The sequence below is a fragment of the Tribolium castaneum genome, chromosome 5 (genome assembly GCF_031307605.1).
Source record: "Tribolium castaneum strain GA2 chromosome 5, icTriCast1.1, whole genome shotgun sequence".
In the NCBI taxonomy this organism is placed as follows: domain Eukaryota; kingdom Metazoa; phylum Arthropoda; class Insecta; order Coleoptera; family Tenebrionidae; genus Tribolium; species Tribolium castaneum.
In genome coordinates, this window is record NC_087398.1 from 7,634,903 (window position 1) to 7,662,240 (window position 27,338).

Sequence of the window (27,338 nt, forward strand, 5' to 3'; positions counted from 1 at the left end):
TTTGCAAGATAAAAAAATTTTCTTATGAATATTTTTTAAACTTTGAGCTGTAGGAAACATTATATCACTCTTATCCATTAAATCATCTGAAAAATGCCATATTTCTTTTACGGTTTTAAGAGAAAGTTTATCGGTCACTTTTGCTTACGCAAATTTGTTACTGACCTTATTTATGACCTACTGAAGATTTTTGTGTCATTTATCACATGAGGGCAATTAATATATTAGGTAATGTTTTAATACCATATACCCATTCTTAGCGAATATTGTCTTCGCGTTTAGGGTTTAGGTAGAATTAATACTATGTATTAAACTAAATTTTGTTACAAATCTTTAGCATAAACTGATTTTTTTTCTCTTTAATTTGTGGGTTTTCTTGGCAGTAAATTTGTCACCAAGGTCCATAATAATGTCTTTTTTTTTGTTTGAAATGGAGCTGCTTATTCTTCTGTTTTAGAAATTTTGGAAATGTACATATGACTCAATAACGACTTGTCGTTTGCCACAAATCCTCGATGATGTTACTTTAATGCGCTATCTGCGTCACTAAACCTAAAATTCCGGCTGAAAATTCGCCCAATCCAAGATTGTGTGAGTAAGCGTTCCGCCCTGACTTTCCCACAATTTCGCAATAAAGCAGTTTTCAAAATTTCATTGTAACATTGCTAGATAAGAATGTATGCATCGTTTCGTAGTTTGCATAACGTGTATTTACAAGTCATTGTTTTCCCCTTATTTAGCACGAAGGAAAATTTGGGCGGCGATTACCTTTGTTTTAAATTACATGTGGAAAACATTTTTACATACGATTTCAGCAACATTAAGAACAAAGTAAAGAAAAACTCGAAATTGTGGGATTTAATTATTGTCTGTCCGTCATTAAAATGAGCCGAAGGTATTGTTGTAGTTGCGGTTTCCTCTCACGACATTATTAATGTTTACTAAAGATATTACGAAAATTTGTCGACAAAGGAAAATAAGTGTGTTATGGGAGATTGCCCCCAAAGAAAAAACTGTAACGACGAAGATGGGCTAAAAAATAACGCGTGAATTATTTAGATCTCTCTAAGATAAAAATCTTGTTCAGACATCATAACATTTATTACAATACCAGAAGAAAACAAAAATTCGTTCCTTTTATTACCACCAAACTTTCATATCCATACAACTCGCTGAAATGTCGACAGAGGAAGTGGTTAAAATTGAATACATTTTCATGCGGCTTGGAAGCTAGTGACACATCTAGGGTTTGAAGGGAGCAGGGCGCTGATAATTGCAAAAAAAACAATTCGATTTACATTAAGCAACTTGAAATCATTGATAACACACAATAGTGGCCGCGCTTTGGTAACATTAATGAATTATGATAATGAATGAACATAACTTTGATGTTATTGTCGCTTTCCGGTTCATCTGTGTGCACTGAAGCCGACAAAAAATACAAAGTGTTAAGTTCTTCCACGTCTTATTCTCGGGATTAATGCTAAACATTTTTTGTCCCAGAGTGTCACAAAATTTGGTGCATCCACGTGTTTTTATGCGGTGCCATATTGTGTTGTCGCTAATCCATTAATGGAATTTTCAATGACCGACTGACAAAAAGCTTCCATTGTCTCCCATACAAATACAAAACAACCGTTCGGAAGTGTTCACCGTGTTTATTTTAAATCAATAGAATAACAACAATGTAATCACCATGTTATGTAAATAAACAGTTAATCACGCATGTGATAGACGTCCTTCGATATAAACTACAATTTTCGATACAAATTATTTTCTCTTATTTACAATGAGCGCATTCTTCGGTCTTATCTCAAAGCCACAATTTACTTACTTATTTGATTCAACTTAAATTTGAATTTTTAATGCTTCCTGTCGCTTAAATCGAGCGCATGGAAATCTCAAAATTATGACATGCCGTTTCACGTGGAAAAAATAGACGAATCTCAGGTTACATTTCCGTTATTTTAGTACCGGTTTGTCATTTCCGGCGTATTAATGACATAGGGCATGGCGTGATAAACTCATTTCGAAACTTGGTTCTATTAGGTCTGATAGTACGGACTTCATCTATATTATTCACGTCTGATATCGTTTGTAAATATTTTTTATTACTCCGGATGTTGGTACGATCGAGAGGAAGCTCGAATTATCAAGCGCCAAATCACCATCGATTTATTACCTGTGCGGTAAACTGTTATTAATAAATAATGAATGAATAGATTCACGTCCCTAAAAGTAATTGAATGGCACGCATCTCAACTAAAAAGAGCGATAGATAGAACTGACCGGAAACGGATATGATTACACTTTATTAATGTATGATGAATGAATTCGTGTTGAATGCACTTTTTACAAGTGGCAGAGCGTCGAAAAATCGGCTAATCTTAAGCTCTGTCTGTCTTAAAAACAGGAAAGATTGAATTGGGGGGAAGTTGGCACCGGAAGTGGTTTTATGAATGGAAGCTATTTACGTACGACGTGTTTTCGGTGGCATTGGCTAGGGTTATCCCTTTACACACTTGCTGAATAAAGCCGGAAAAGGAAAAGTTTGTGTGAATGGAAGTGTGGATTTGGAGCAAAAGTTTGTGTTTAGGTTTAGGATTTTTTACAGGATGTGTCTTGTGAGAATAGCAGCTGTCTCATTCTTGTATGTTATTTACTTTGGTTTAATGTTTGTTTAATCATTATTTCCGGACTGCCGTCGGTCATCAATGCAAATGTTATGAATGTGAAATGTTCAGTAATTTAAGTTTGAATTGGGAAAACAACGACTTTAAAACAGCTATATTTGCTCTGATCTGATTGTTTTCGTAGCAAACATGCTCTAGTATTTATAGAATCATTTAACATGTCATCTGTTCCATACTTTAAAAATAATCGGTTCAAAATTGTTCGTTGTATTTCATTTTGACATAGCACACCTTCTTAAATTTTATTTTAAGAGCTAAAACAAACTCTTTGTTACAGTTTTTCCTGCACGTGTATTACACCCCAACATTTTGAAATTTTTTTTTGTTATTATTTTTTCATTAAACGCAAAACTGTTTAATTATTCAGTATTCAGTATTCGAGAAAAACAAGTGGGTTTTGGTGCTTTTTTACCAAAAAGTATATGAAATATCTAGTAAAACTCTAACAATTTTGGAATATGCAGTGTTCGTTGTTGAACTAAACTGTATTAAATTCCAATCACTTTCCTCACATTTCATTCAGTAATCTCAAGTTCAAAACAAAATTTTAAATAATTTAGTTTACATAAATTAATTGATTAATGATTTAATATTGACCGAGATATTGACTAATAATTCATCATTTATTTCCACCAGATTAAGTAAGAAATCTAAGAATATAATATTACACATCCCTATAATTTTACACTTTTTATTTTTGCACCGCTTTGAAAATGGTTATTTGAATAAATTGCAAAAAATGTTTGAATAAAGTTATGTTTCGGTGTTAAGGTAAGTTAAAAAATTAAAAAAATCAAATATTTTTTATTTGTACTTGTCTTGTAACTAAAGATCACCACGTAATAAAGTGGTGATGTGGTGAAAACCGCATCCAAAATGTTAATTCAAAGTTTAGTCAGTAAGTTAAGTTTAAGCTTGCTCATTGATTATTTTGCGTGTAATGTCTGATTTATACAAAGTATAAATTTACATAAGGGTGTAGGTGGATAATCAATAACTAGGGCAGCATAGGCCACAAAGCTGCTTTAATGCTTTAATTTTTTGTGGAATAAAAATATTAAATATTAATGGTGGTAGATATGTGATAGTGCAAACTTATTTTAACAAAATACATCATACGTGCTGTTGAATCTATTCTAGGTTACTTAATACGTACTTATTATATTTTTTTACAAATAAATATCTACTATTAATCGTCAAAGTAGTTTATTTTTATTGCTAAACCCGGCTCTGCTAATATTAAGTTACGCTAAAAATATGTAATAGTTTGAAAATTAAATGACTAGAAAAATAGTTGCCTAAACATTAATTTTACTTGTTTAGTAATAGAGAAAACAATGTTTAAATTTAAGTACAAATTTATTGTTTCCTTTTTGAATACAGCAGACTCCCGATTATCCGTAATCGTATTTCAAATAATAAAAGTTTGTCCAAAACCTTTAGAACTTTCAATACTACCTATATTGTCCTGTAGTTATCCGAAACGAATTAGTCCCGATAATCTGGATTCTACTGATAATGCAGTTTAAGTACAAAAATATTTTTATGGTACAATAATCACACAACAATAACACAATATTTCAGAAATCCGGTGATAATAAGTGTTTTCCAAATTATGCTTTAACAAAATTCTTAATTATGGCAACTTGAAAATTTTACAATTGCGTTCGTGTATGTAATTAAATTACAAACGATACTATGAAACAATAATTAGTGACAATAGAGTAATTCCGTGTGCACTGATTAGTTGCAATTGCCAAATGCTAATTAAAATTTTTGTCAATTATTGCAATTTACAAATTTGTTGTACAAAGAAAAATGACATAATAGTACACGTACTTGAACCTAATTGGGAAACACTTTTTCAAACGGGAAGTTTTGGAAATTTTTGTTCAATATTTCCGTAAATGCTGTACCGACTAAATCGTTTATCAGCGGTCTTAGGACCACGAAACCTGGCTGCCAGGCATTGTTGATGACCCAATCCAGCATGTTTTCTGAAACGAACAATATTTAGAAAGGACTATGCAAAAATTACAAGTAGATAGTGCAAGTGAAATTAAGTGTAGCTACTCGTAGAAAGTTTCACAAATAAAAACACTCGTGACAGCCTGTATAATCATTAATTCTATTTATTATTACTATTTAATTTTTTACCGATTAACCAATGTTCAAATTATGTAAGCCATGTGCAAAACTACTAACCAACAATGGTTCTACCTCCAGCCAAGTGTCCAATGTGCAGTTCCAGTTTGTTGCAAGACTGGACATTAACTTGGACTTTCAGTGGTGGATTTGGGATTATTTGCCCATTTGCGTCTCGTCGTGGTTTTCTCGTAACGGTCATGGTTTGCACATAATCAAGCAAATTCAAATTCCATGACCCTTGATTTGTGATTTTATTGCCAAAAAAAGTCCCTTCGATTTCGTACAACCCACTCAATTTTTTATCGGGAAAAAATTGAGTAAACTCGATGAAATTTTTATTAAAATCGGTTCTGAAAAAAATAAATAAGAAACCGGCTCAAAAATCACACCACCATCCACCTGAATTTATTAATCTGTGACGAAGTCCATCCAGATTCGGTGACATTACGGAGAATTAATTTGTAATTAAAGAAGGGTCCACTTCGTTTTTGCGGCACTTCTGCCGCAAAAAATGGGTCAAAAGGGGCAATGCTGTAGTCAGGCAACCCTAAAAAGGAGTTATTTCATTCCTGATTATTACACAAGGGATGTACAAACCTGTTTTGAAATATGCTCTCAAGGAATTTAATCCATCTTTAACGCAGTCATCGAAGGTTTCTTCGGTTTTTTGACATTCTCCGAAAAAGTTCGCTAAACGTAACAAATTATTATTCTACAAGGGCCAACGGAGCGAGAATTTTATGCAGTTTAAATGGAAAGTCTTATCTTAATTTCTAAAAGCACGTGCTAAACTGTTGTTTCGTGAAGTAAACGCATAGTTGCATAACATGTGAAAGTTGATTGTTATGCCAAATTTAGTTTCCAAAAAGCGATGCCGTTTAATTTGTGATAATTTACGAAAACGCACAATTTATTAATTAATTTAGCTGAACTAACTTAGAAATAAATTATAACAAATTTTTTGGTGAATTCCTTTCACGTATTAATTAAAAAATTAATTAGCCAAAAATCGTGACATACCTAAATCAACCTGACACTTAACACCGGCAAACAATGAGACAATTACGAAGACTAACATTCTTTTAATTACGATCACTTTTTGTACTTTAAGTCGAATGGAAAATATGTCGGCACGTTGTCGTTTCCAGCACTAAAACATTTTTGAATTGTTTCTGCTAAAAGGATTACAGCGTAATGAAAGTGGTGTATTTTGAGCAAGATTACCCCACTCACAGTGGAATTTAAGAATCCGGGAAATTATTGCTTGCTCGTCCAAGTTACTTTCTCCTTCGATAGTTAATGGAGAGATATGAATTGATTAGAAACTGAGTCGAGGATTGAAAGTCATTTTACACCTCGTCATTGGGAAACTTGGGCGTTGGGTTAACCAGAAAAAATTAATTTTTCGAATGTCACTTCCGATAAATAACTTGAGTAAATTCATTGAAAAAGGATTAACATTTTTTCATCTTGAATGGGTGGTTTTGCAATATGCTTGCATGTGTGTAAATATTTTCCAAGTGTTTCACGTTATTGTCTGGAATTGTTTGCAATACTTTTGTTAAAAGCAATAACAGAATTTTATGGTCTCTACATTCTTCTGCATTAGAAGTCATCCTTAACCCAAGTTGTCGTTCAACCATAAACTTAATCGAGACCCTATCTACAACACGTAATATGAACACGGAAAATAGCTTAAATATCTGGTCTATCTGTTGTTTTATAAGTTCTTCTAATAAGAGGAAGAGATTACGGATTCTTTCCAAACCATGCAGGGATTGCTAATTTGAAACTTTCCTTTTTTGTTATTGGCCAATTTGAATTGATATGAGTGGTTTTTTATCTTAATTAGAACTAAATAATATTATTTTTTATTGAGCATTCCTTTTGTTTCCTCGTTATATTTTATGCAAATAATGTTAGTTACAAAAAATGTCAAAGTAATTTATAGTTTGTTATTTATTTATGTTGGATATTTACAGCACATTGTTCTCCCACACTGTTTCCTATTTTCTAAAAATACCAAAATTTATAGTTTTTGTTAACAATACCCCATACCTACGTAATTGTTGTAAACATTTGGTGTGCGGTCTATATCTTCTAAACAAGATTTTCTAAAAATTTGGATGTTGTTCTTAAGGTCACAATAATTATGCAACCATTTGCTTAATAAAACAAATATTTAAGATTATTTTAAACCAAAATTTTATCTTTTAATGTAGGGTTTAAGGTATTTTGTGGAAAAAAAGCCAGATGTTTTAAGATTTACAGTAAAATACGTAATAAAAATGTTAATTTTTGGAAAGCAAATTGCAAAAAGGGGAACAGTAACATTACAATTTGTTCTCTATTTTTTTTATTCGAATATGGAAAAGAAAGATTACACCAGATATCAGGAATAAGTCTACCACTCAATACATGTTACATTTAGCAAGTATTTTGTGTTGCATAACATTTATAATACAAAAAATACTAAAAGATTATAAAAGTTTATTTAATACTTGATGTAATAACTTAATTAATTGGCTCATTACCTCTTTTACATTCACTTTATACATACGTATTATAGGACCAACAATACGCCACACAGCAAATAAAAATGATTAATAATAAATTAGAAAATATTTAAACCTTTGCTCAGAAAATTGGTTTTAGCTAAATATTTTGTAAAACAAAAAATTGTGGTAAATCATAGTACATAGTATTATATAAAAACATGTTTTTTTTTTAATTTCGAGAAACAAAAAACTATTAGCTACTTTTTAAATATTATACTTAGTAATTTTAAGTTACAACACTTTCTATTTATGAAAAAAATAATGAATAAATAATTCTAATTTAACAAACACAAGCATTATTTCCATTCCTCTGATTTAAGAAAAAACTGATTTATAATTTTTGTTATTTATTTATTTATTATATTAATTAGTTTTTACACAAATATTGTAAAACAACTATTTAGTTTTAATACTTAATACTAAAATGAAAAACAGTTTGTACTATTTATAAGTTGTTACACATTTTATTTAATATTAAAGATAAATTTGAATACAAAAAAGTACCAGTGTTATCAATTACGATATGGAAGTGTAACAATATCAATAACAATTTATTATTGTCCACAAATTTCTAAAATAAAATTGTAGTAAGAAGCATGTAATTCAATAAATTTGCCTTCACTATTTGCTTGTCTGTTACGAAATCTCCTGTTGTATTTTTGAATGACATTGCTGATTCCAAGTATTTGTTAAACTTGAACCAACATTTTTTTATATTTTTTTTTAAATGTAAGTCAATTAATATTATGTGTAGGTCTCTAACTTACTGGCAATTTTTTTGTTCTTTGGTGCGCAAATTATTTTTGTTCAAATTACACACAATTACAGCCTTAGCTTAAGTCCTTCTGCGCAGCAGAAGTTCCACTTGAATCGTAAACATGCATTACTAGCAATTTGTGAAGGGATATTTTGTAATAACACGACATTTAACAATAATTTATTCCGCTGCTAGATGCTAATCCTTTGTTGTCCAAGATTTCGCGATAATCTCAAGTAAATTGAAAAATACCTCAACTGCCACAACAATATTTACATTAGAACACTTTTTACAAGACCAACTAATCAAGGCTTATAATTACTCACCTGTGAAAAAAAATTGCATTACTCAATTCACTCCCCACGACGTGAGGTTGCAAAATAAGAAACTCTCGATTGCTGATATTTAAACACCACATTTTATATCAACCGTTGCTTAATTATAAGAAACCATGAAAGTTGAACAGTATGTTCCAAATTAATAGTAAAAACTAAACATATTCATTACTGGAGAACCACGTTTGAAACGTTAAGTGAATTCGCCGCTTATTCCATTACCTACAAGAGAAAGTGAAAACAAACTTTTGTTAAGTTCATTTATCACAAGTATTCATCAAATCGGCACCGACTTTGCTGCTGACAGTGTCGTGTGATTCTGCAAAATGTTGACTTTTTTCCTGCTGACCGCAACTGCTGTGCTTTCGGACGCCGCCCTAGACATCAATACCGTGCGTAAGTATTTTTATATTTGATTTTGTTTAATTAAGAGTAAAAGTAGCATGTCCACCGTGCTAATAAAATTGTGCAAGAAGCGATTACTATCCTCCACATGCGATGCATTTCCGTTTCACTCAGTCCGATTACAACAAAGCTTTTCAATCTAATGATATCAGTCCGTGATTAGATAAATGTATTATTCATCAGTCATTAAGCCTCCCTTTGAAAAACGCCGCAAGGACAGTGCATTTTTGCCGATTTTCTAACGGAATTTTTTCGGAAAAATTCGCTTTTTCTCTAATAACATTTATTATTTATGTACATATACTTAAAACAACCACATATAATCAACAATTTAAAAAAATATTGCTTTCACTTAAACGACCGCTGCAAAAACAGAGAGCATTCAAAGTATACGATGGAAAGTAGACAAGGGCCATTGACATCTTTTTGTATCACCGATTTTTCCAGCTCCTTATGTAAAGCAGTGCTATGAGGGCGATCCCAAGCTCATTGAATGCTTCGAAAGTGCAGTCCATCACTTACGGCCCTATTTGGCGACCGGCATTCCAGAAATAGAGCTGCCTTCGGTCGAACCTTTCCTCATGGACGAGCTGTCCTTGTCTCTAACGACAGGACCAAACGGTTACAAAGTCTCGTTGAAAGAAATTGATATTTTTGGGGCCAGCAACTTCACCCTATCCAAGCTCAAGTGAGTTAAATGCTGGACAATAAGGTGCCTAACTACTGTTGCAGATTGAGCGAAAACGGGAAGCCTTTTGAGGCCAGGATTAACATTCCGCTATTGAGGATCAATTCGAGATACACCAGCAGTGGCGTACTCATTATTTTGCCCGCGAGTGGAAACGGCACTTTCAACGCCCAGTTGGGTGAGTGTCATTTAAAAATAAACGATTTTTACGTTAAACATTTCAGAGGACATTAATGCCGTGGTCAAGGGGATGGTCAGTGTGCACAAGAAGGAGAATTTAACGTTCCTTCATGTGGACTCGTTGAATTTAGACCTAACAGTGAGAAATTTGCACATGTCTGTTAAAAACATCTACAAGAACAACCGAATTTTAAGTGAGTGTTTGAAATTGTCTAGTTGAATATTGTTATGTTTGTTTTAGCCGAAGCAATAAATTTGTTTTTGAGAGAGAATGGACAGGAAGTTTTTAAAGTGATGAAGCCTCAATTGCGGAAGAAACTGTCCACACTTTTTATGAGTATTACTAATAAGCTTTTGACACATCTACCTGTTGAAGTATTTTACGTGCCGGTGGCTAGACAGGCAAAGAAACCACCGCAATAAGTGTCTAATCATTACGTATTTCATTGCTTTATTTTGTGTTATTTTAGTGATATAGATCAGTGAATTAGTTAGTCTACGTAATTTTGTACTATTTATTTTATTTTTGTGTGTAGAGGTTCTTTTTTACTTTGTTATAAAATTGTTATAAAATATTTAAAAATAATAAATTCTTTTTTTAAACAGTATTTTAATTACAAGACCTGAGACATGCAACAAAATGAATATAAAACAAAGTTAAAATAATTTTTGCTACTGATATACGTATGTTAGCAAACCGCTTACGATTTGGAAATTTCTAAAACGTTATGCAGTTTCATAAAAAAAATAAACTAATACACGTCTTAGGAAAATGTTCTTATACTTCAACTAAAAACTGAACAAATTAAATATTTGTCCCACATAAAATTTCTTAGCTGGTTACATTGAAATTACTGGGGAACTCTATTTGGTTAACAAATTTTCAAACTAAAATCTTTCATTAGTCTAAATACATAGCGTTATAGTGACACGTGTGTTGCAAATTTGTGACATGAATCCAGTTTCAAATTTTTATGAGTAAGATCAAAAATCTTCCTGTTTATGATTTACTTCTAGGTAATAGTAAACTAAGTTGTCGTAAAAACGAGGTTACTTTTACTCGATAAATTAGAGGTAGTTAACTGGCTCTGAGAAGTCTGAGATGATAAGAAAAAAAACTCTTGGCTTTCAAATATAACGTATTCATTTCATTCGATAAAGGTTTTTAATAAATAATTATTTTAATGAATTACTAAGTAATTTTGGAAGAAGTATGAATAAAAAGTTCCTGTAGCATTTTTTTATCTTACAAAACCGCTTGCTATTTTAATTTTTTAATTTTTGTTTTTTTTATTTCTTTATATCGTGAAATAAATTATTATTATTATTTAAAAAAGTTTGTGCTAAAAACGCGCTTAAAGACTTGAAAAACACCATCTTTGACCAAATTTTCAAGTTTCAAATTGTTAATTTTTTTGTTTATTTTTAGTTTTTAGCAACATTTTGCAAAAAAATTGTTTTTAATGGCAAAATGTTTAAGAACGCTAAAGAAAGCGATCTAATTAAACATAATTTTAAAACAAAGCTAATAATTTATTTCAAAATAACACAATTTTTACTTAATGTAGCTTTTAGATTTATTTTTGTCAAAATTAAAAAATAAGAAATAAAAAAAACATGTAAAATAACATTAATGTAGATTTTTTTCTACAGTGAAACTCAGTTATAACGAATATCCAAGAGACTTCAGAGTTTGTGCGTTATAATCGATCGTTCGTTCTAACCGTTCTTATGGAGTCATTTTAAGTTAAATGACTAAAGTTTAAAATAGATATAGAAAATAAAGTATTAATTTATTTTATTAAGAAATATACATAATTACATCGGTACACATAGGTATGATAATATGGCAGATATTTTATTTATTTACTTACTTTAACTGTTTTCGAGACACTCGTATGTACCACTTCTGAAATCTTTCTACAGTATCGAAAATATTTATTGTTTCTACAACGTAACAGAAGTGCACCTAGTGTACGTAACATAACCGAACCGTTTCAACTTTGTTCGTTGTATTTTTTCACTGTTTTTTTTTTATTTCAGAGTATTATTTTTTGCCAAAAGCTTGCAAATAAACAAGCTGAAATTACTTCAGTTTCGACTTAATTTGACAATATTTCAGCAAATTTTAGCAATTTTTTTGGAAAAAATACAGTCGTAGATAAAAATTAAACTATTTTTGATTTAATGTGGTAATTTTTTAGTTTGTTTTTAATAATATCTAATGAAATAAGTGATTCATACTCTTATGGGCAATGACACGGTCACACCTGTTTTCAAAAATATTTGTCAGCTTTTGTGTCTAATAACAATGAAGGATTTTGCCTAACACGTATTTCTAAACGTCACCTGCATTTAACACTACTAAATTGATAATCCATTGACGTATCATAAAAAATAGTTGCATGAAACATGTAAATGAAGCTCTAAACAATGCATGCCGATAAACGTGAGCTCTGTCAAGTGTAGTTTAATCTAATTAAAATTATTACGTATCCAATTAGCTAATTTTTAATTTTTTGTTAAACACTTAATTAATTTAGGCGTAAAGCTGGTCTATTCTTTTATTTATAAAAATTATAACAATAAGGCGTCATTATTTCCTTCTGAACAATTAGTTAATTAAGTTAATTACTTTTGGAATAAATAATAACTTTCTGAGGAGCTTCTGCAAACAAAAGTCAATTAAATGATTTATGGTATGCTTTTCTGCGTTGCTTTACCCTTCTCATGATTTGTTTAAATTAATTCCATATTCAATTTATTGGGATATAAAAGTCCCCTCCATGACCGAGTTCAAAGTCACGGTCGTACCTCTACGAGGTCAGTTGGTGCAAGAGTATCTTCAGAAGTGGAGGAATACTGTATTAGATTAAATATGGCAAAATTAAAATTCATTATTGTGTCTATAATTTTCTCAGTACACTCCTGCTTTGCCCAAAACCGTAAGTAAAATAATTTTTATTATTGCTTTTTTTCAAAAACCAAAATTCGTCACGAATTCAGGCCGTAGTCCTTAATTGTCGTTTCACCACTAACCCATTTCGTCAGTCATTAATTTCCTCTTTACTGTTAGTTCAGTGTAGTCATCGGCACACAATTAGGTGCTAATGACACTTTCGCGTTGACCGAGTTTTAGCATAGAATTATTTTGAAAACGCTCTAATTATGTGTTTCAGCACTGTATTTCCTCAAGCAATGTCAAAGAGACGACCCAAACATCAACGTGTGTCTGAAGCAATCCGCGAATTTCCTCGTCGCCAATATGCGAAGAGGAATTCCTGAGCTGGGAATAACGGAACCAGAACCGATCATCATTGACGAAATTGGCATCGCTTTAGGAAGCGGGCCTGATGGATATAGGGCATCGTTCCGAAACATCCATGCTTATGGGGTCAGTAACATCACCGTAACAGGCGTTAGGTACGACTTGGTTTCTTTTTGATTTTGTTTCGTGTCGTTTCTTCAGTTCGTTGTCCTACTTTTTGTTTCGTTCCATGACGTTATTATGTTATTATGACTTTCATAGGCGATTATTGGCTTAATTGCAACCACTGAATTAGCAAATAAAAATGTGGATGAAAACTCACTTTCATTTAAAGATTTCTAAAAATAATGACGCGAAATAAGCTGGTGACAGAAAAATGGTGGTTTCACGTGTCCCTGACTTTCATTTGCTCAATTAATTAATTAATTTGTAGGTCAGATGTGGACAGTAACCAGTTCCAGTTCACCCTGTATATTCCCAAAATTTCGGCAAGAGCCAACTACGAATCAAGCGGGGTCCTGATGCTTGTCCAGGCTTCAGGCGGTGGCGAATATTGGGGCGAATATGGTACAACAATTTGACAAAAATTAAAAAAATACTTGATTATTTTTTTTAGAGGGGATTAAGTGTAAAGTGTACATAAGGGCGAGTCCTCACAGGATTGGCCAACGCGCTTTCCTCACTTTACAGCAAATTAAAATGGACTTTAGTGTGAAAAACATAAGGATGGGGGTGGAAAATGTGCACAATGGCAACAGTGTGATACGTAAGTTGCGCTAACTCCGCTTTGTTTTTGTAATTGTGGCATTACAGAGGCAGCTTTAAATTTGTTCATCAACTCCAACGCTCAGGAGCTCCTCAAAGAAATGAAACCCGATCTCAAGAAGAAACTGATCGTTTTAATGCGAAATTTCGTGGAAAACCTCTTCGCCAATATCCCCTACGACGCTTGGATCTCGTAATTTATTTGATTATTATTGTGTTAAAATAAGTTTGTAATTTAAAATAATGATTGTCTCCTGTATAGTGAATCTAATAATATAGTGACAAGATTTTTAGACTTTTGATAATGTGTGATTATTAAATTGTGTAATACCTATTTGTTGGAGAGGAAATACGTGACGTTTCTGCGTACTCGTTGTAATTTGCCTTACTGGCATAAACACCACAATTAGCGTTTGGCAGCAGCCAAAAAACTGCATAAAACCCGCAAATTTACCAGAAACGAGTCCCAAGTGCGGTTCTTGCAACGTATCAGTCAGTAATTGTTTGTTATCAAGTGCATTTATAATTCTAGCACAAATGAAGCTTGCAACCTTGCCAATTTCAGGAAATGCATCATTCCACCTAACCGATAATTTGATGTCCGCCTATAAAACTAAAGTTTTTTGAAAGGAAACCGATATTTTTTCATGCAAATAGTGCAACATGCATTTCCTCGAATTACTTCCACTGTTGATTTGCATTTTTCGGCCAACTGTGGCCGATGAGTTGCGTGAGTGGTCAAATTTTGGCTTGGATAAAATTTTACTAAACCCTTTCAGCGTCTTTTATCCACGTTTGCCACCGAAATGACCCCAATTTGGAGCAGTGTTTGGTCGCAGCCGTGGAGGACATAAGGCCCTATTTAGTCACAGGTGGAACTTCGTTAAGTATTTTTAGTTTCTACAATTTTTTGAAGGTGTTGCTCAGTACAACATTCCAAGCATCGAGCCCTTGATTTTCCGCGACTTGATATCGGAGGAAGTAGCTGGTATCAAAATCGTCACTTCTAATGTGAGCGCCTACGGTTGCAGCGACTTTTTTGTCAGAGAATTAACGTAATTAAAACAATTTTTTTACTCGGACTTAAACGAAATTTCAGCATTGATAAAGACTCCCACACTTACCACATTCACGTGGATATTCCCAAATTGCGAATTTTCGCCGATTATACAGTCGATGGAAAATTGCTCCTGCTTCCGGTTAAAGGCAACGGAAATATGGAAGCAAACGTGAGTAAGTAGCGTCTCGCGAAAAAATTGCATTTTGTTTAAAAAATTTGGTGGCCAGCTGACTGTGTTTCAACCTGTGTGCTTAATGGGGAATTATATGAAAAAAATGGTGAGACTTATTTGAAATTTGTTTCGAGTCAGTTAAAAGTTAAAGTGGGTGGTGGACAAGTCCAGCTCGATAACTTGTTCAATGGAGATAAAGTTTTGTGTAAGTATCTGTGTTTGTATTAAAAAAATGTAAACTATTGTTTTTAGTGAAAGTGATCAATGATATTGTCAACAGAAATTTGGAGGCTTTTCTTCACGAATTGATGCCTGTGATTGAGAAAGCTCTTTCGGCAATATTTATGGAAATTGGGAATGACATTGTTGGGTCTTTTACGTTTAACCAGTTGTTCCCCGAATAATAATTATTATTATTGTCAAATGCAGTACTTTGTTTACAATTGTGATTTGGATCAATAAAATTAAAGAATTCTCTGCTGTTTTTAAAACATATTATAATTATATTTTAAGTCTTTTATAATATTATAATGTATTAACATACCTAAGAGGTTTATTCAACAAATTTCGAGCATTAAAATGCTTTTCTTTATTTATTTATACATATTATGAGCAAGTTGCTTTTTTCTATAACTATTGTTTTGTGTTAACAAAGTGACTTACTACCTATAATGTAAGAAAAATTAAAATTTATTTCTTAAGAATATAAATATTAGTAAATATTCTGTACCAATTTAATCAGACAAATCTTGGTGTCAGTTTTTTTTTTAACAAATGATCATTAATCAATAAATTATAATAAATCGCATTTGCAAATACTATGTATTGTAATAGTAGTATTGTAACAGTGCTTTTAAATTGTTATTGAATTATTAATTTTTCTTCAGAATTTTTAGAATTATTTACTTATAATAAATATTAATTAATAAAAATATTAGTATCAATACCTACATTAATCATGTCAAAATATTAATCGAAAAATGTTATGATTTCAAGTGTCAGTTTGAAATAAATGATTTTTAAATAAAATTTTAATTAAATAATTCTTCTGAGATTACCTACATTTTTTTACGTATTTTTAAGCAAAACTATATTTAAGCATCATAATTGATTAATTTTTTTTTTAATTAGGAAAAACTGTAGGAGCAGTTTGTAAAAATTTAAAAGGTATAGCGAAAAATATAAAATATTTATAAACAACGTATGTATGCTCAAAAAAAAATTTAATATAAAATATCAATAAAAATGTATTGCTTTTTCTATTTTTAACAATTATTTATTTTTCTTTTTTATTATCATTTTCTTTTCTTGTTTTGTTTTTATTTTGTGTATCACATTTATTCTTTTTTCCTATTCAAGCATGGTTATAATTTTTATTATTTTATTTTCTTGTATGCTTCGGCTAAACTTCGTTTAAATAGTAAAGACTAATTATTTTTATTATTATTATTATTAATATTAGTTTTATTATTATTTTATTATTATTATTATCATTACTATTATTATTAATTTACTTAGTAAACTTTCAAATATCGGTCCACTCGAGCTTATAACTCTTCTACAAAACCAAATTCTGTCACGTTTCTTATCAAGCTAAGAGTTCCTTAGCTTTAAATTTGTTAGTAGAAAATATATTTAAAAGTTATAGATTCATTTATTAAAAAAAAAACAAATTTATCTTCTTACTTATTTCAAATTTTAATTTAACACATTTTGTTTTATGTTAAAATTTTTACAAATTTTTATTTGCAGTTACGTTTTAAATTAATTTGTACCTAAAAATTTAACAGTCGGTACATCAATATAATTATTTTTTTCTAAACCACCTGATCGTAATCATTGAATTGCAATTATAAGACCAATTATATAATATGGTATTTATAATAATTTTGACGTCTGACGTAAACAGAGTCGGTTAAAATTAAAATCAACTTGAAAAAAACGTAGATCGTGGACCTAATTATAATTCGAAATTTATGAGCTTCATAATTACATTCTTTTGTAAATCTATCTCATATACTTTTTACTTTATCGGCGCCGCTTCAGATGTTTCTTGACGTAGTCCTGCTATTATTTTTTATAAACACACGTCAATTTAAATTTGTGACATCGTTTCTTAACCTTTGCTGATATTTACCTAATTTAAAAAAAAGACAAGACTGTGCAAAAATTTGTGAGTGGTTTAGTTGTAAAGTTTTATTTTCAAAGTCGGAAATATACAGAGTTTGTACAAAAGCTAAAGAATCCACCTAAATCACAGAATAATATACTTGAGCTCCGAAGTTTATTTCTCGGGGAAAACTTGATCGTAGTCTAAATCCTCAGTGATTTTATTCGCCGCATCTAGGAGAATTTCCGCGGTTTTTCTCTGAATGAACGGCAGAGCGGCTTGAATAAACTCGGCTTTGTTGTCGTTGATCACATCCATGGCAGCCCGACCTAGAGCAATGTTTTAAATAATAAAATCCTTCCTCCAACCCGATCCTTGGCGACATTAACATAAACCACAGTGTTTACTCACTTAAGACTTCATCTCCGTTGAACAGGTTGTCAAGGTGGATGTTGTAATCGGCAATTTTGATTGCGAAATCAAAGGAAGTGAATTTGATCTCGCGATGTCCGTTCTTCTCACTGATTTCAGCCTTGAGAACGCCCTGACCATCAACATCACCTGAAAAAATTTATAGTGGTACTAAGAATAGCCGCCCGTAATTACACATCTAATCACGCTAATTAAATTTTTTCTTTGTTGTTGCCAACTAAACTAACTTACTAATATCAGCTGTGAACTTTCCGGTGCCTTTAATCGGCACGACAAGGACTCGGGCGTCGATGTCGTAGTCGCCGTCAAAGGACATTTTCCGGAACTTCACTCCGACACGGTACGTGTTTTTGTCCACATTCACCCTAAAAAGTACATCTCAGTGAACCGACTGCTAATCGAGGGACGTTATTTACTTCAGTTTGGTTATTTGGAAGTCACTGGCTCCATGAACTTTAACGTTCCGGAGGAAAGCTTTCAGATTGCTAGGTGGGTCACCTCTAAATATTGTGATCTCGTTAATGTGAAGTGGCTCCAGTGAAGGAACTCCCAGTTCGGGAATTCCTTGTCTCAGGCGAGGTCTCAGGACTTCGACTGACTCTCGGATGCATTTGGCCACATGGGGGTCAGACCTTTTGCACACGTGGATGTAGTCGGCTAAAATAATATTTTTTTACGATTTTCTTGTTATTCAAGCAATTTAATAATAAAATTCACAAGTATTATTTTTTTATATAATAATTACACCTGATTTATGCTTTTTCCAGTAATAAATCTTTGTTTAGATCTGAAAGGCAAACGTGTGACCTTAAACCACACAATTTGAATAAAAGAAGTGCTAATAATTTTGTGGTAATTCTGGGTGGCTATAAAAAAATTGGTGTCAATACTAATTAAAAAAAGTAAATGATAATAAAAATTAAAATGTTTACATTCAGGAAATATAATACGATTTAGAAAAAATAAATATCATTTACAAGAGTCGTGAAATTTGTTACCATTTAATTCAAAAGGAACTAATTTAAATTATCAAGGTTTTAAAGCATAACCGCTTTTTTACATTATGTACTTGTGTTTATTGTTTATTTAATTGCAAGTAACAGCAAGAATACTCTACTTACGTATATCTCTCACAGCACTTGTAAAGCCCGCCAAACCCACACAAAAAATCGCCAAATAACTTGAAATCATTTTATCCTTGTGTAGCAAAAATCTTTAATAGAATGATCCGTCTTCGCATGGTATATACCATTTATATCGTCCTCTAGAATGACGTCACGAAATAATGGTCAAGCTGAAAAAAATTACCCATACAGCGTACCCATTATGCATATTCGACCTTAGCTTTCGCTCTTGTTGCATCTTTGCAAACGCTGCTTTGAAATTATATAATATTAGGTAATAGATTTATGATTGTAATTTTCCGAAATAAACAAATAAGTACTTAAAAGCTTCTAAAAATATTCCATCAATTTTTAATCGATGAAAAAAATGTTTTCACGTTGGAAACCTCAGTGGGACTTTAGGACTAGTTAATTAACCTTGACCGTAGATTATTACATCATGGTCTTCACTCTTCGGGATTACATCTAGAGAAAAGTGGTGTTGGTCTTTGGAAAATAAACCGCAAATTGTCAATATGTACCCATTATGTAATTAAAGCAACTTAAACAAAGCACTTTTCTGCAATATGAATGCATTTCTCACAAAAATGTAGTTCTGAGTCATGGGATTCCTCAAGGTAAAGTAATTAAAAACACAGTAATTCCTTCAACAAGCGTACAACTACCAAGTCAAAATTTTCTAAACCTTACTTAAAAGTTGTTGCATTTTTTTTATTTGTATGGCATTAGAAATGAGAACGGATAACAGCCTTGACAATATATTATTTTGTCAGTGCAGATCACATGCTAAATGTCTTAGAAAAAATTAATACTTCATGCAAATTTAACACCTAACTAAAGCGAATACAAGAACAAAATTATGCTTATTACAAAAAAATGTTTTACCGAATAGCTTAATTCAGAAACTTCCATTCTGTTGCATTTATCGTCACGGCTTTCAAGGATGTTCTTGAGCAATCTTCATAAATATTAATAATATTATATCAAAATTGTAATATTTACTTGACGTTAAACTTGAAAACTTGAGGAAGCAGTTGATGGTATTTTTGCATTTCAACAAAGACACTTGACTACAACTTTTAGCAGTTTTATCATCCTGTGACAAAGATTTGTTATAACTTAATTAGATAATAATCTATTGTTATTTCATTTTCCAATGTTTTAATTTATTCAATTTCATGGGAGAACAGGTTGACAGTACTTTCAGTACAAACATGTACTTTCAGTAAACTGCACTGAAGCAATTAAATAAGTCACAAACCGAAGTAATAATTAGGAAATATGTGTACGTCTGTGGGAGATTAAACTGCAACGGTAATTGTCGTACCTAACAATAAAACACACGGTACACTATAGTAGAAAACAAAATTAAGTATATACTAGTATTTTGTCAATGTCACCAAATCTTGCTTGCAGAATTAATGAGGAACGGTTTAATTAAAGAAAACTAATAAGTTCTATGTATCTACTACTTGCTTGCATTTTTAAATATTTTTTTTTATAAAATTGCTAGGTATAACATACTATATTTTACTTGATTTGTTTAGATATTCGGTTAGGTAGGTACGTGTTTCTCTCCTCACAGTTTATGGCTTAAAGTTCAAGTAATTCCGCTTGTAATTACAAAAATATTAATAACAATATGCATTTAAATGCTATCGCAGTTAATAATAAAGTAACAAATGATTTTGCGATAGCTCTGTGAAATAAACTTGTTGGTTGGGAACTTCCAATTACGACATTAAAACAGTAAACCTGTCTATTAAGTTTAATGTTATGAATGCTTGAAATAATTTTTATGAAGTACTTCTCCATAATTATTCTGCGTCAATGCGAATGTGTTAACAGATACACGATTAATTTAGTTGTGATAAAAATTTTAATCGCTTTGAAAATTTACCTATAAAATAGATTCAAATTAATGTTTAGACATTGGATGTATTTTCCAATTTTTTACGAGTCTATAATTTATTTATTTTTTGAATTAACATAATGAAAATCTTCACTGACGACATGTAAACAAAAATAAATAAACACCGTATATCAGAACATTTCATCTTCATTGTTATTCACATCAGATTCGTAGCTAAAATAATAGCTGGTAAATCCCAGATTTGGTCTGTTTATTAGTGTGTTATTACGTAAATCTCTTCAGGACGTTACTATCGTAAGCAGTTAACGTCATATTTTTTTATTTTCATATTTTTTTATACATAATAATTTTCCAAAACTATTCGATTTTTGGCGATTCTTTTGAAATCCAGACAATCGAACGTCCGATTTAGGAAAAAAAAATGTTTGTATAATGGTCTAATCGTAAAGTAGAGAAAATTTAGAAAAAATTCGGTTAGAACGTTGGTCCAAACGTTAATAACAAACCTCAAAATTAAACTTTTTTTACAAATTTAATAATCGTAGGCCAAGATATATTTTTCCATCACATTTGGCAAATTCCAGTGAGCAAAAAACTACCAGTGTTTATCGATTGTAGTCTGTAATTACTAATTATTCTATACGTATTTATATTATATGATTATTTTGAATTTTTTACAATAAAATTCGAATAGAGAGAGGTAGTAGGTATTATTTTTAGCAACCACCACCGTACGGAGAATAATAGGTCGAGTTCGCATTAGCAATTTGCTTTATAGATAATACACTTTTCTTTTAATTGTATTCAGTGTTGCATAACAGCAAACAAAATAATTTATTTCTATGAAGCAAACTTTCGTATAAAAATATTGGATGGAAATTAGAATAATTGTTGATTGTTTACAAAAAAATGAGCTTTTTTGCAAGATTACTTCCCCTAACCACCTCTGCCATGTAGTTACGCTTATCAGACAAACATTTTTAACTTTAACTTTATTTTTTATTTTTTGAAATAGATAGAAAAAAAATAAACTTTAAAATATTACCAGATTTTTTAAAATACCTACTGCATTTAATTTTTAGTAAGCATAATTTTACTTTTAATTAAAAACCAAGTTAAAAAACTGCTTAAATTACATGTTGCACCAATAAGTCACAATTTGTATAAAATTGGTGTAATTACAACAATTTTAAAAATCAAGAACTTGTTAAGTAAAATTTCATCAAAAATTGACTAATATTTTCATTTAAATATATGGTTTCCCCTGTGGAAATTATTAGGTGAAGAAATAAAACTAATTATTGTTCCAAAATTGTATACCTACGTACGACAAATTTTTATTTTTAATTTGATTGTGAATAAATGTTAATATGCTTATTTTTTATCGAGCTTTAATCAGTAAAAAAAATACGTAATACCTATTTTTGCACAGCTCTAACTAAAGGTTCTAATTAAATAATTGTACAATCTGCGTCAGAAATATCTAAAGTTGTTTTTGTATTCATTGTAAACGATAATTGTTGTTAGTTAATAATAGTCAACACTGGTTTACCACTGAAGCACTTCACAAAAAGCACATCACATTATAAAATTTCTTATTTCTTTATGTCGAGGGTAAGTACGCATTTTTTATTATAAATACAGAGCGAGTCTGGAAATATAACAAATAGTAAATAGTGAAAAAAAAACAGTTTTTAAATCTAGGCATAAGTTTTATGTTACAGTTCATCAATCATCACAAATGACTTTGAAAATATCTATTTTTGCCACCAAATTAAACAACGAATAGACGGTTTATAAAAAAACAATAAGTGATAAGTGAGTCTGCAACTAATACATTTTTAATAGAAATTTCATTTTAGGTTCATTAAAACAAAATTACCGAATTATTAACGAAACACCCAAATAATCTAGACGAAATAAACGCAGAATTTTTTCTAGTCTCATCAAATAATCCATTGCCTTTGTTGTCCGCACTTGATTAATAAAATCAAATCAGCCATTCCGTATGCATCGCGAGAAACACTTCCTTTATGGTTTGTGTATGTGTTTTATTAATTTTGTCGAACCGTTCTCAAATTATTGCCGCAACAACATTTTTCCAGTCCAAGGACTTCCTTCCCCATATAAAACTTTATGCTTTTGAAGAGACACACTTGTATCGTATTTGATACCTACGAAGACGTTGTGATTAAGTTAATTTTAGTTTTTCGGACAAGATGGGATCTAAATTATTTACTGCTGTTTTCCTCGGAATTGTGTCTTTTGCTTCGGCCGCTTTACGTAAGTCGCATTTTTAATTGGGCGCAAAGTGTAATCAGTTAATGTAATAGTGGAACACATTTGAATGAGACGCAAGGTTCGGATTTGTTCTCATTGCATCACTTACACGTGCACTGGTTCCCTAAATATTACAATTTTGCAACCATTGCAACACGCAACTGAATAACTATTTTTTTAATGTCTTTTTCTATTTTCAGTACTAAATAAAATTATTAATTAATTGTGCGTGTCGCTATATTAATGGCAAACAATCGGAATTCAATTTAATTAATTAATAATAATTTTTTGATTTAAAAATGTTTATAGGATAAGATGAGAATTTCGATGTTTCTAAAAATCTGACAATTTCTTTCCAAATGAGGCTTACAAAAATGCTTAAAATTACCTATTGAAAAACTGGTTGTGTAAGTGAAAGTGATAACCTAAATTTAATCAAGTTTCAAATCTCTAAATTATATACAAATTTTAAAATATTTGCACTTTTGTTTATTGTTGTTTATTTTGAATGGATTCTAATTCATTAACTGGTTTACTAACATGTATTTTATTTGTATTTTTGATTTGGTGACCATGATCAAAATAGACATCCTTGATGCGCGTCTTTTTACCCACTTTGCACCCTTGAAAAAATGAGTCAAACTGACAAATTGACATTTTCTAACAGTAATTGATTTGTGTTTATTACCAACAAGTTAATTAGTTCTCATAAGGTCAATCAGACTAAATTATAATTCAGGCTCTAATCTGTGTAATTTTTACGTGCCACTTTCTCTAATCCAAATCGTTCATTATCACATACATAATCACCTAAATGCGAAACAAGCTTTTTCAGTTCATTTACCTTGAACTTGACTGTAAAATGTACAGTACTTGTTTATATATTACGTACCTATTTAAAGGTGAAAAGAAACGATTTCCTAATTGACTGATCAAAAGTTTCCATTACGCTTTTACTGGTTCTATTTTCTTATAATTCATTAATATTTATCTATGTAAATAAGTGAGTAAACACTTAAATTGAGTCGTTTAAAAAAATTGTGTCTTTTGGACCTATTTATTTACTTTAAATAAATTCGCTTATTTTTGCACCACCTTATTTTTAAGATATAATTTTCAGCAAACAACACGTGTCTGGTGTTAACTTCATTAGCATTAGCATCATTATCACTGCCTTTCAGGATGTGCAAATGAAAAAAAAAACAAGGAAGTAACACAACTTTAATAATTTATTTAAAAAAAACACTGGTCCAGAGACATTGAGTTACAAGTCGTTTTTAGAGCAAAAAAATTGCCGTCATAGGGTGCCACTAAAAATTGTTTTTTAATAACACAAAAAACAAAACAAAAATTAAAAAAAAAATTTCACATTTTAAAATACTTGATGATGTACTAATTAGTTTTTTCGTACAGTACATAATTTAGACTAAAAAACGCTTGGTTCCATACTTTTGCCCACCCTGTATTTTTTTTGTTTGTTTTATTGCTCTACCGATTTTAGAGAGCAATCAAATAATGTTTTAAAGGAAAACTGTAGATGATTTTTTTATATAAATTTGAGAATAAATCTGTGGTCAATTAAAGAGATTTTTTATTGAATTTTTCGCGTTGCAGCAACAATTATTATTCTGCATCTAACTGTGAGAGCAAAATTTAAAAAAAAAATTCGTTTTTTAAGGAAAAAAAATTTTGGGGCCGGTTTATAGAAGGCTCTGTTAAAATTTAATTCGTTGTTAAAAGTTAACAACGCGAATGGACTAATCACATTGCTTCAATTTGGTCACGTGATCAGTTAATCACGCATTTAATTGCAAATTAAAGTAATGACGCTTCTATAAACCGGTCCCTAAACTTTAGTTACCAAATGTGGGAAGATGTTAATTTAAAGTTTCAGAAAAGTGTGAATAAATTAATATAAAAAAATATAAGTTTAATAGACTTTATACAGTTTTTGGATTATCAATTTTTTAATATTATTATTATTTCTATTACTATTACTATTATTATTATTATTATTATTATTATTATTATTATTATTATTATTATTATTATTATTATTTATTATTATTAAAAACCGTATGTAACATTTGTATAGTGAAAGGCTTATGTACTATTTTAAAATAAAGTGTTCAATCTTATTATTATCTTATTATTATTATTATTATTATTATTTTTTTTACTACTATTATTTATCATTATTAAAAACATGTCGGTGCATTGAATATACAAAAAAACATAATGATTTGAAATGGAAATTTTGAAATAAATGTTTGATATAACTTTATTTATTTTGAGTCATTTGAGAGTGAATTTATTTTCAACCAGCGACAAGGCTTGAAAATTATGATAAAAAAAACGTTTTCATTGTCAGATTTATCAGAAGAAATAACATTAAAAACTACGTAAGTAAATACTGTTTGCCAGTTTGTGTGTTAAGAATACAAAATTTTATGTCGCTTTAAAAATAGTGATGATTATTTGGCGACATGCATTTTTATCATTATCAAAGTGCCAAACAATTAACACGTGTGATCATTATTGTTAATTAAATGATACAACAAAATTTCAATTTTTAAGAAAGGAGAAGTGCGGAGTAAAACGCCCTTTGTATTCTTGTCTAAAAAGTAATTTTCATTTATTTATTCTCCCGGTTTTCCCTTTTATGCTCGAAGCATTCACGTAACACGCATTTACATTTATTATTCTAAAAATTTTTATAAATGAGACATTATCACATGAAAAAAACTTTGAACACAAGAAGAAAAGTTCCAATGAAGGACTCAAGGTTATTATGAACTTCCAATTCATAATCTCTTGTCATTTAAAACCCAGACGGCAAAATGTACAATTACGACAGATTTTACATGCGGTGTTTGTATGGCTATTTGCTCTTGGTCATAGTCTTTTACTTTATCGTGGACTTGAAAGAAGACAGAGGTGAGTAGGCACTTAATATGGATAAACTCACTCTCAAACGTAAAATAATTATAACATGAATTGCGTCGTTTGCATTAATCTCATCGGAATTAAAAGTGTCCTCTGTTCAAGAACGTTTGCACCTCTTCTGAATGCAAAATTCGCTTCTTGGAATGAATCCAATCAATTGCAAATTTATTTATTATTAGGGTCAATTCAGTTTCAAGTTTAACACGTCTCGTGTCGCAATAATCACATTATTAAATTAAACAAAGAAAAAAAGGGTACGTTGCATAACTGCGCCAGCCTTGTGCTTCATAATTGAGGCCTTAATGACAAAATGCGTTTTTAGCACCATATATCAAAGTATGCAAGTCGTCAGAAGCCAACCTCGCGAGCTGTATCATCGATTCGGTGAACTTGCTGCGACCTAAACTGAAAGAAGGGATCCCTGAACTGAACGTGCCCCCAATTGAGCCGCTCCCTCTCGACGAAGTCAAGCTCCGGAGTGGCCCCAGCAACGCCAAAATCAACGCCAACATCACCAACATCAAAGTATGGGGGCCCTCGACGTTCGAAATCCTTGAGCTGAAGTAAGTGCGACAAGTCGCCCCCTTTTAGTTACGGGACCATTTCAGGCCGAATTTGCCCAAAGCCAAGTTCGCGTTCAAAGTCAGGATCCCGTCGTTGCACTTCGAAGGCGATTACGACATTGACATGAAAATCCTGGTTTTGGAGTATAAGGGCGTGGGCCCCATTACGGGCAATTTCAGTAAGTTTGGGCGAATTTTTAATTCCGCTCTAACTTAATTTTGTAGCGAATTACAGCTTTGACTGCATTTTGAAGGGGAATCGGATCCAGAAAGACGGGGAGGAGTATTTGAAATTTGATAAAATGCGGCTGAGGTTGAATATTGGGCACTCGAGGATTACGTTGGGGAATTTGTTTAGGGACGACCCTATTATTGGAAGGGCCACCAATGATGTTATTAACGACAACACGGATTTGTTTATTAATGAGATTAAACCGGTCTTGGAAAATTCGCTCGCTGAGAAATTCACCGACATTGCGAATAAAATCACGTTGAAATTTACGTATAAGGAATTGTTTCCTTGAACGCTGTAGAAGTGTGTTTCTTAGCTGTGAGAATTAAATATTGTTGTAAGATTTCTATTGCATTTATTATACTTTTTTGTTAATGACGAGTTTTATTTAAAACCCATCAAGTCAAAGCGTTTTTTTTTCATATAAACGGTAAAATAAATTAATGTTTCCATTAGTAAACAATTAATAAATATTCAAAGAATGAAGTCTGTTGACGTAAGTAGCTACTATAGGTGGAATGATTTAATTGGCATTTTTTAAACTACCATTTTAGCTTGTTAGGAATAAATTCATACTTCCGTTACTTCCCTTGAAATTAAACTAAAATAAAGAATACTAAGAATAACTGTTAGGTAAAATAATCTAAATGCAAAGTGGTAATGAAGGTACTTTTAAAATGATAAGACTTGCTAAAAAAATAAAATCTACTTATATAACGCTATATCTATCTAGATATTTAACATGAATT

At 31.0% G+C, this 27,338-nt stretch overlaps 5 protein-coding genes across 7 annotated transcripts; 3 read left to right on the plus strand and 2 right to left on the minus strand.

Annotated features, from left to right (window-relative positions):
• Positions 1 to 3,701: 3,701 nt before the first annotated feature.
• Jhbp16 (Juvenile hormone binding protein 16) lies at positions 3,702 to 8,620 on the minus strand. Of its 3 annotated transcripts, none has more exons than XM_008195394.3 (5): positions 8,483 to 8,620; positions 5,439 to 5,531; positions 5,241 to 5,388; positions 4,899 to 5,191; positions 3,702 to 4,690 (listed from the first exon to the last, which is right to left on the minus strand). In XM_008195394.3, the coding sequence occupies exons 1-5, from the start codon at positions 8,499 to 8,501 to the stop codon at positions 4,539 to 4,541; spliced, it is 705 nt and encodes a 234-aa protein (XP_008193616.1). In that variant the 5' UTR covers positions 8,502 to 8,620; the 3' UTR covers positions 3,702 to 4,538. The 3 variants fall into 3 exon arrangements, with proteins under 3 accessions (XP_008193616.1, XP_015836025.1, XP_008193615.1); XM_015980539.2 differs by lacking the exon at positions 8,483 to 8,620 and adding an exon at positions 5,862 to 6,066 and having other exon boundaries at positions 4,914 to 5,191; XM_008195393.3 differs by lacking the exon at positions 8,483 to 8,620 and adding an exon at positions 5,862 to 6,049.
• A 125-nt stretch (positions 8,621 to 8,745) lies between these two features.
• LOC107398008 (uncharacterized) lies at positions 8,746 to 10,367 on the plus strand. Its single transcript, XM_015980537.2, has 5 exons — positions 8,746 to 8,887; positions 9,344 to 9,584; positions 9,629 to 9,762; positions 9,809 to 9,958; positions 10,006 to 10,367. The coding sequence occupies exons 1-5, from the start codon at positions 8,818 to 8,820 to the stop codon at positions 10,185 to 10,187; spliced, it is 777 nt and encodes a 258-aa protein (XP_015836023.1). The 5' UTR covers positions 8,746 to 8,817; the 3' UTR covers positions 10,188 to 10,367.
• Positions 10,368 to 12,548: 2,181 nt separating this feature from the next.
• On the plus strand, positions 12,549 to 14,102 carry Jhbp2 (Juvenile hormone binding protein 2). The gene is made up of 5 exons (XM_015980538.2): positions 12,549 to 12,709; positions 12,944 to 13,187; positions 13,466 to 13,599; positions 13,649 to 13,798; positions 13,846 to 14,102. Exons 1-5 carry the CDS (start codon positions 12,643 to 12,645, stop codon positions 13,992 to 13,994), a joined length of 744 nt encoding a protein of 247 aa, XP_015836024.1. The 5' UTR covers positions 12,549 to 12,642; the 3' UTR covers positions 13,995 to 14,102.
• A 197-nt stretch (positions 14,103 to 14,299) lies between these two features.
• Positions 14,300 to 26,964, plus strand: LOC655361 (uncharacterized). The gene is made up of 10 exons (XM_015980141.2): positions 14,300 to 14,527; positions 14,577 to 14,669; positions 14,714 to 14,852; positions 14,897 to 15,030; positions 15,085 to 15,234; positions 15,282 to 15,431; positions 25,681 to 25,785; positions 26,117 to 26,357; positions 26,403 to 26,536; positions 26,583 to 26,964. Exons 1-10 carry the CDS (start codon positions 14,461 to 14,463, stop codon positions 26,879 to 26,881), a joined length of 1,512 nt encoding a protein of 503 aa, XP_015835627.1. The 5' UTR covers positions 14,300 to 14,460; the 3' UTR covers positions 26,882 to 26,964.
• On the minus strand, positions 17,211 to 18,840 carry LOC655201 (protein takeout). Its single transcript, XM_961717.5, has 5 exons — positions 18,693 to 18,840; positions 17,988 to 18,228; positions 17,803 to 17,936; positions 17,551 to 17,700; positions 17,211 to 17,468 (listed from the first exon to the last, which is right to left on the minus strand). The coding sequence occupies exons 1-5, from the start codon at positions 18,760 to 18,762 to the stop codon at positions 17,314 to 17,316; spliced, it is 750 nt and encodes a 249-aa protein (XP_966810.1). The 5' UTR covers positions 18,763 to 18,840; the 3' UTR covers positions 17,211 to 17,313.
• Positions 26,965 to 27,338: the final 374 nt, after the last annotated feature.

Coding starts and splice junctions, on each gene's coding strand:
- LOC107398008 (XM_015980537.2), top strand. CDS start 8,818: ATGTTGACTTTTTTCCTGCTGACCGCAACTGCTGTGCTTTCGGACGCC. Junction 9,585..9,628: donor TTCACCCTATCCAAGCTCAA/GTGAGTTAAATG, acceptor CTACTGTTGCAG/ATTGAGCGAAAACGGGAAGC. Junction 9,959..10,005: donor CAAGAACAACCGAATTTTAA/GTGAGTGTTTGA, acceptor TGTTTGTTTTAG/CCGAAGCAATAAATTTGTTT.
- LOC655361 (XM_015980141.2), top strand. CDS start 14,461: ATGCATTTCCTCGAATTACTTCCACTGTTGATTTGCATTTTTCGGCCA. Junction 14,853..14,896: donor TTTTTTGTCAGAGAATTAAC/GTAATTAAAACA, acceptor ACGAAATTTCAG/CATTGATAAAGACTCCCACA. Junction 15,235..15,281: donor CAATGGAGATAAAGTTTTGT/GTAAGTATCTGT, acceptor TATTGTTTTTAG/TGAAAGTGATCAATGATATT.
- Jhbp16 (XM_008195393.3), bottom strand. CDS start 5,919: ATGTTAGTCTTCGTAATTGTCTCATTGTTTGCCGGTGTTAAGTGTCAG. Junction 5,532..5,861: donor TAAGTGTCAGGTTGATTTAG/GTATGTCACGAT, acceptor TGTTACGTTTAG/CGAACTTTTTCGGAGAATGT. Junction 5,192..5,240: donor TCACAGATTAATAAATTCAG/GTGGATGGTGGT, acceptor TATTTTTTTCAG/AACCGATTTTAATAAAAATT.
- Jhbp2 (XM_015980538.2), top strand. CDS start 12,643: ATGGCAAAATTAAAATTCATTATTGTGTCTATAATTTTCTCAGTACAC. Junction 12,710..12,943: donor CTCCTGCTTTGCCCAAAACC/GTAAGTAAAATA, acceptor TATGTGTTTCAG/CACTGTATTTCCTCAAGCAA. Junction 13,188..13,465: donor ATCACCGTAACAGGCGTTAG/GTACGACTTGGT, acceptor ATTAATTTGTAG/GTCAGATGTGGACAGTAACC.
- LOC655201 (XM_961717.5), bottom strand. CDS start 18,762: ATGATTTCAAGTTATTTGGCGATTTTTTGTGTGGGTTTGGCGGGCTTT. Junction 17,701..17,802: donor AAAGTTCACAGCTGATATTA/GTAAGTTAGTTT, acceptor AAATTTTTTCAG/GTGATGTTGATGGTCAGGGC. Junction 17,469..17,550: donor CAACGGAGATGAAGTCTTAA/GTGAGTAAACAC, acceptor ACATTGCTCTAG/GTCGGGCTGCCATGGATGTG.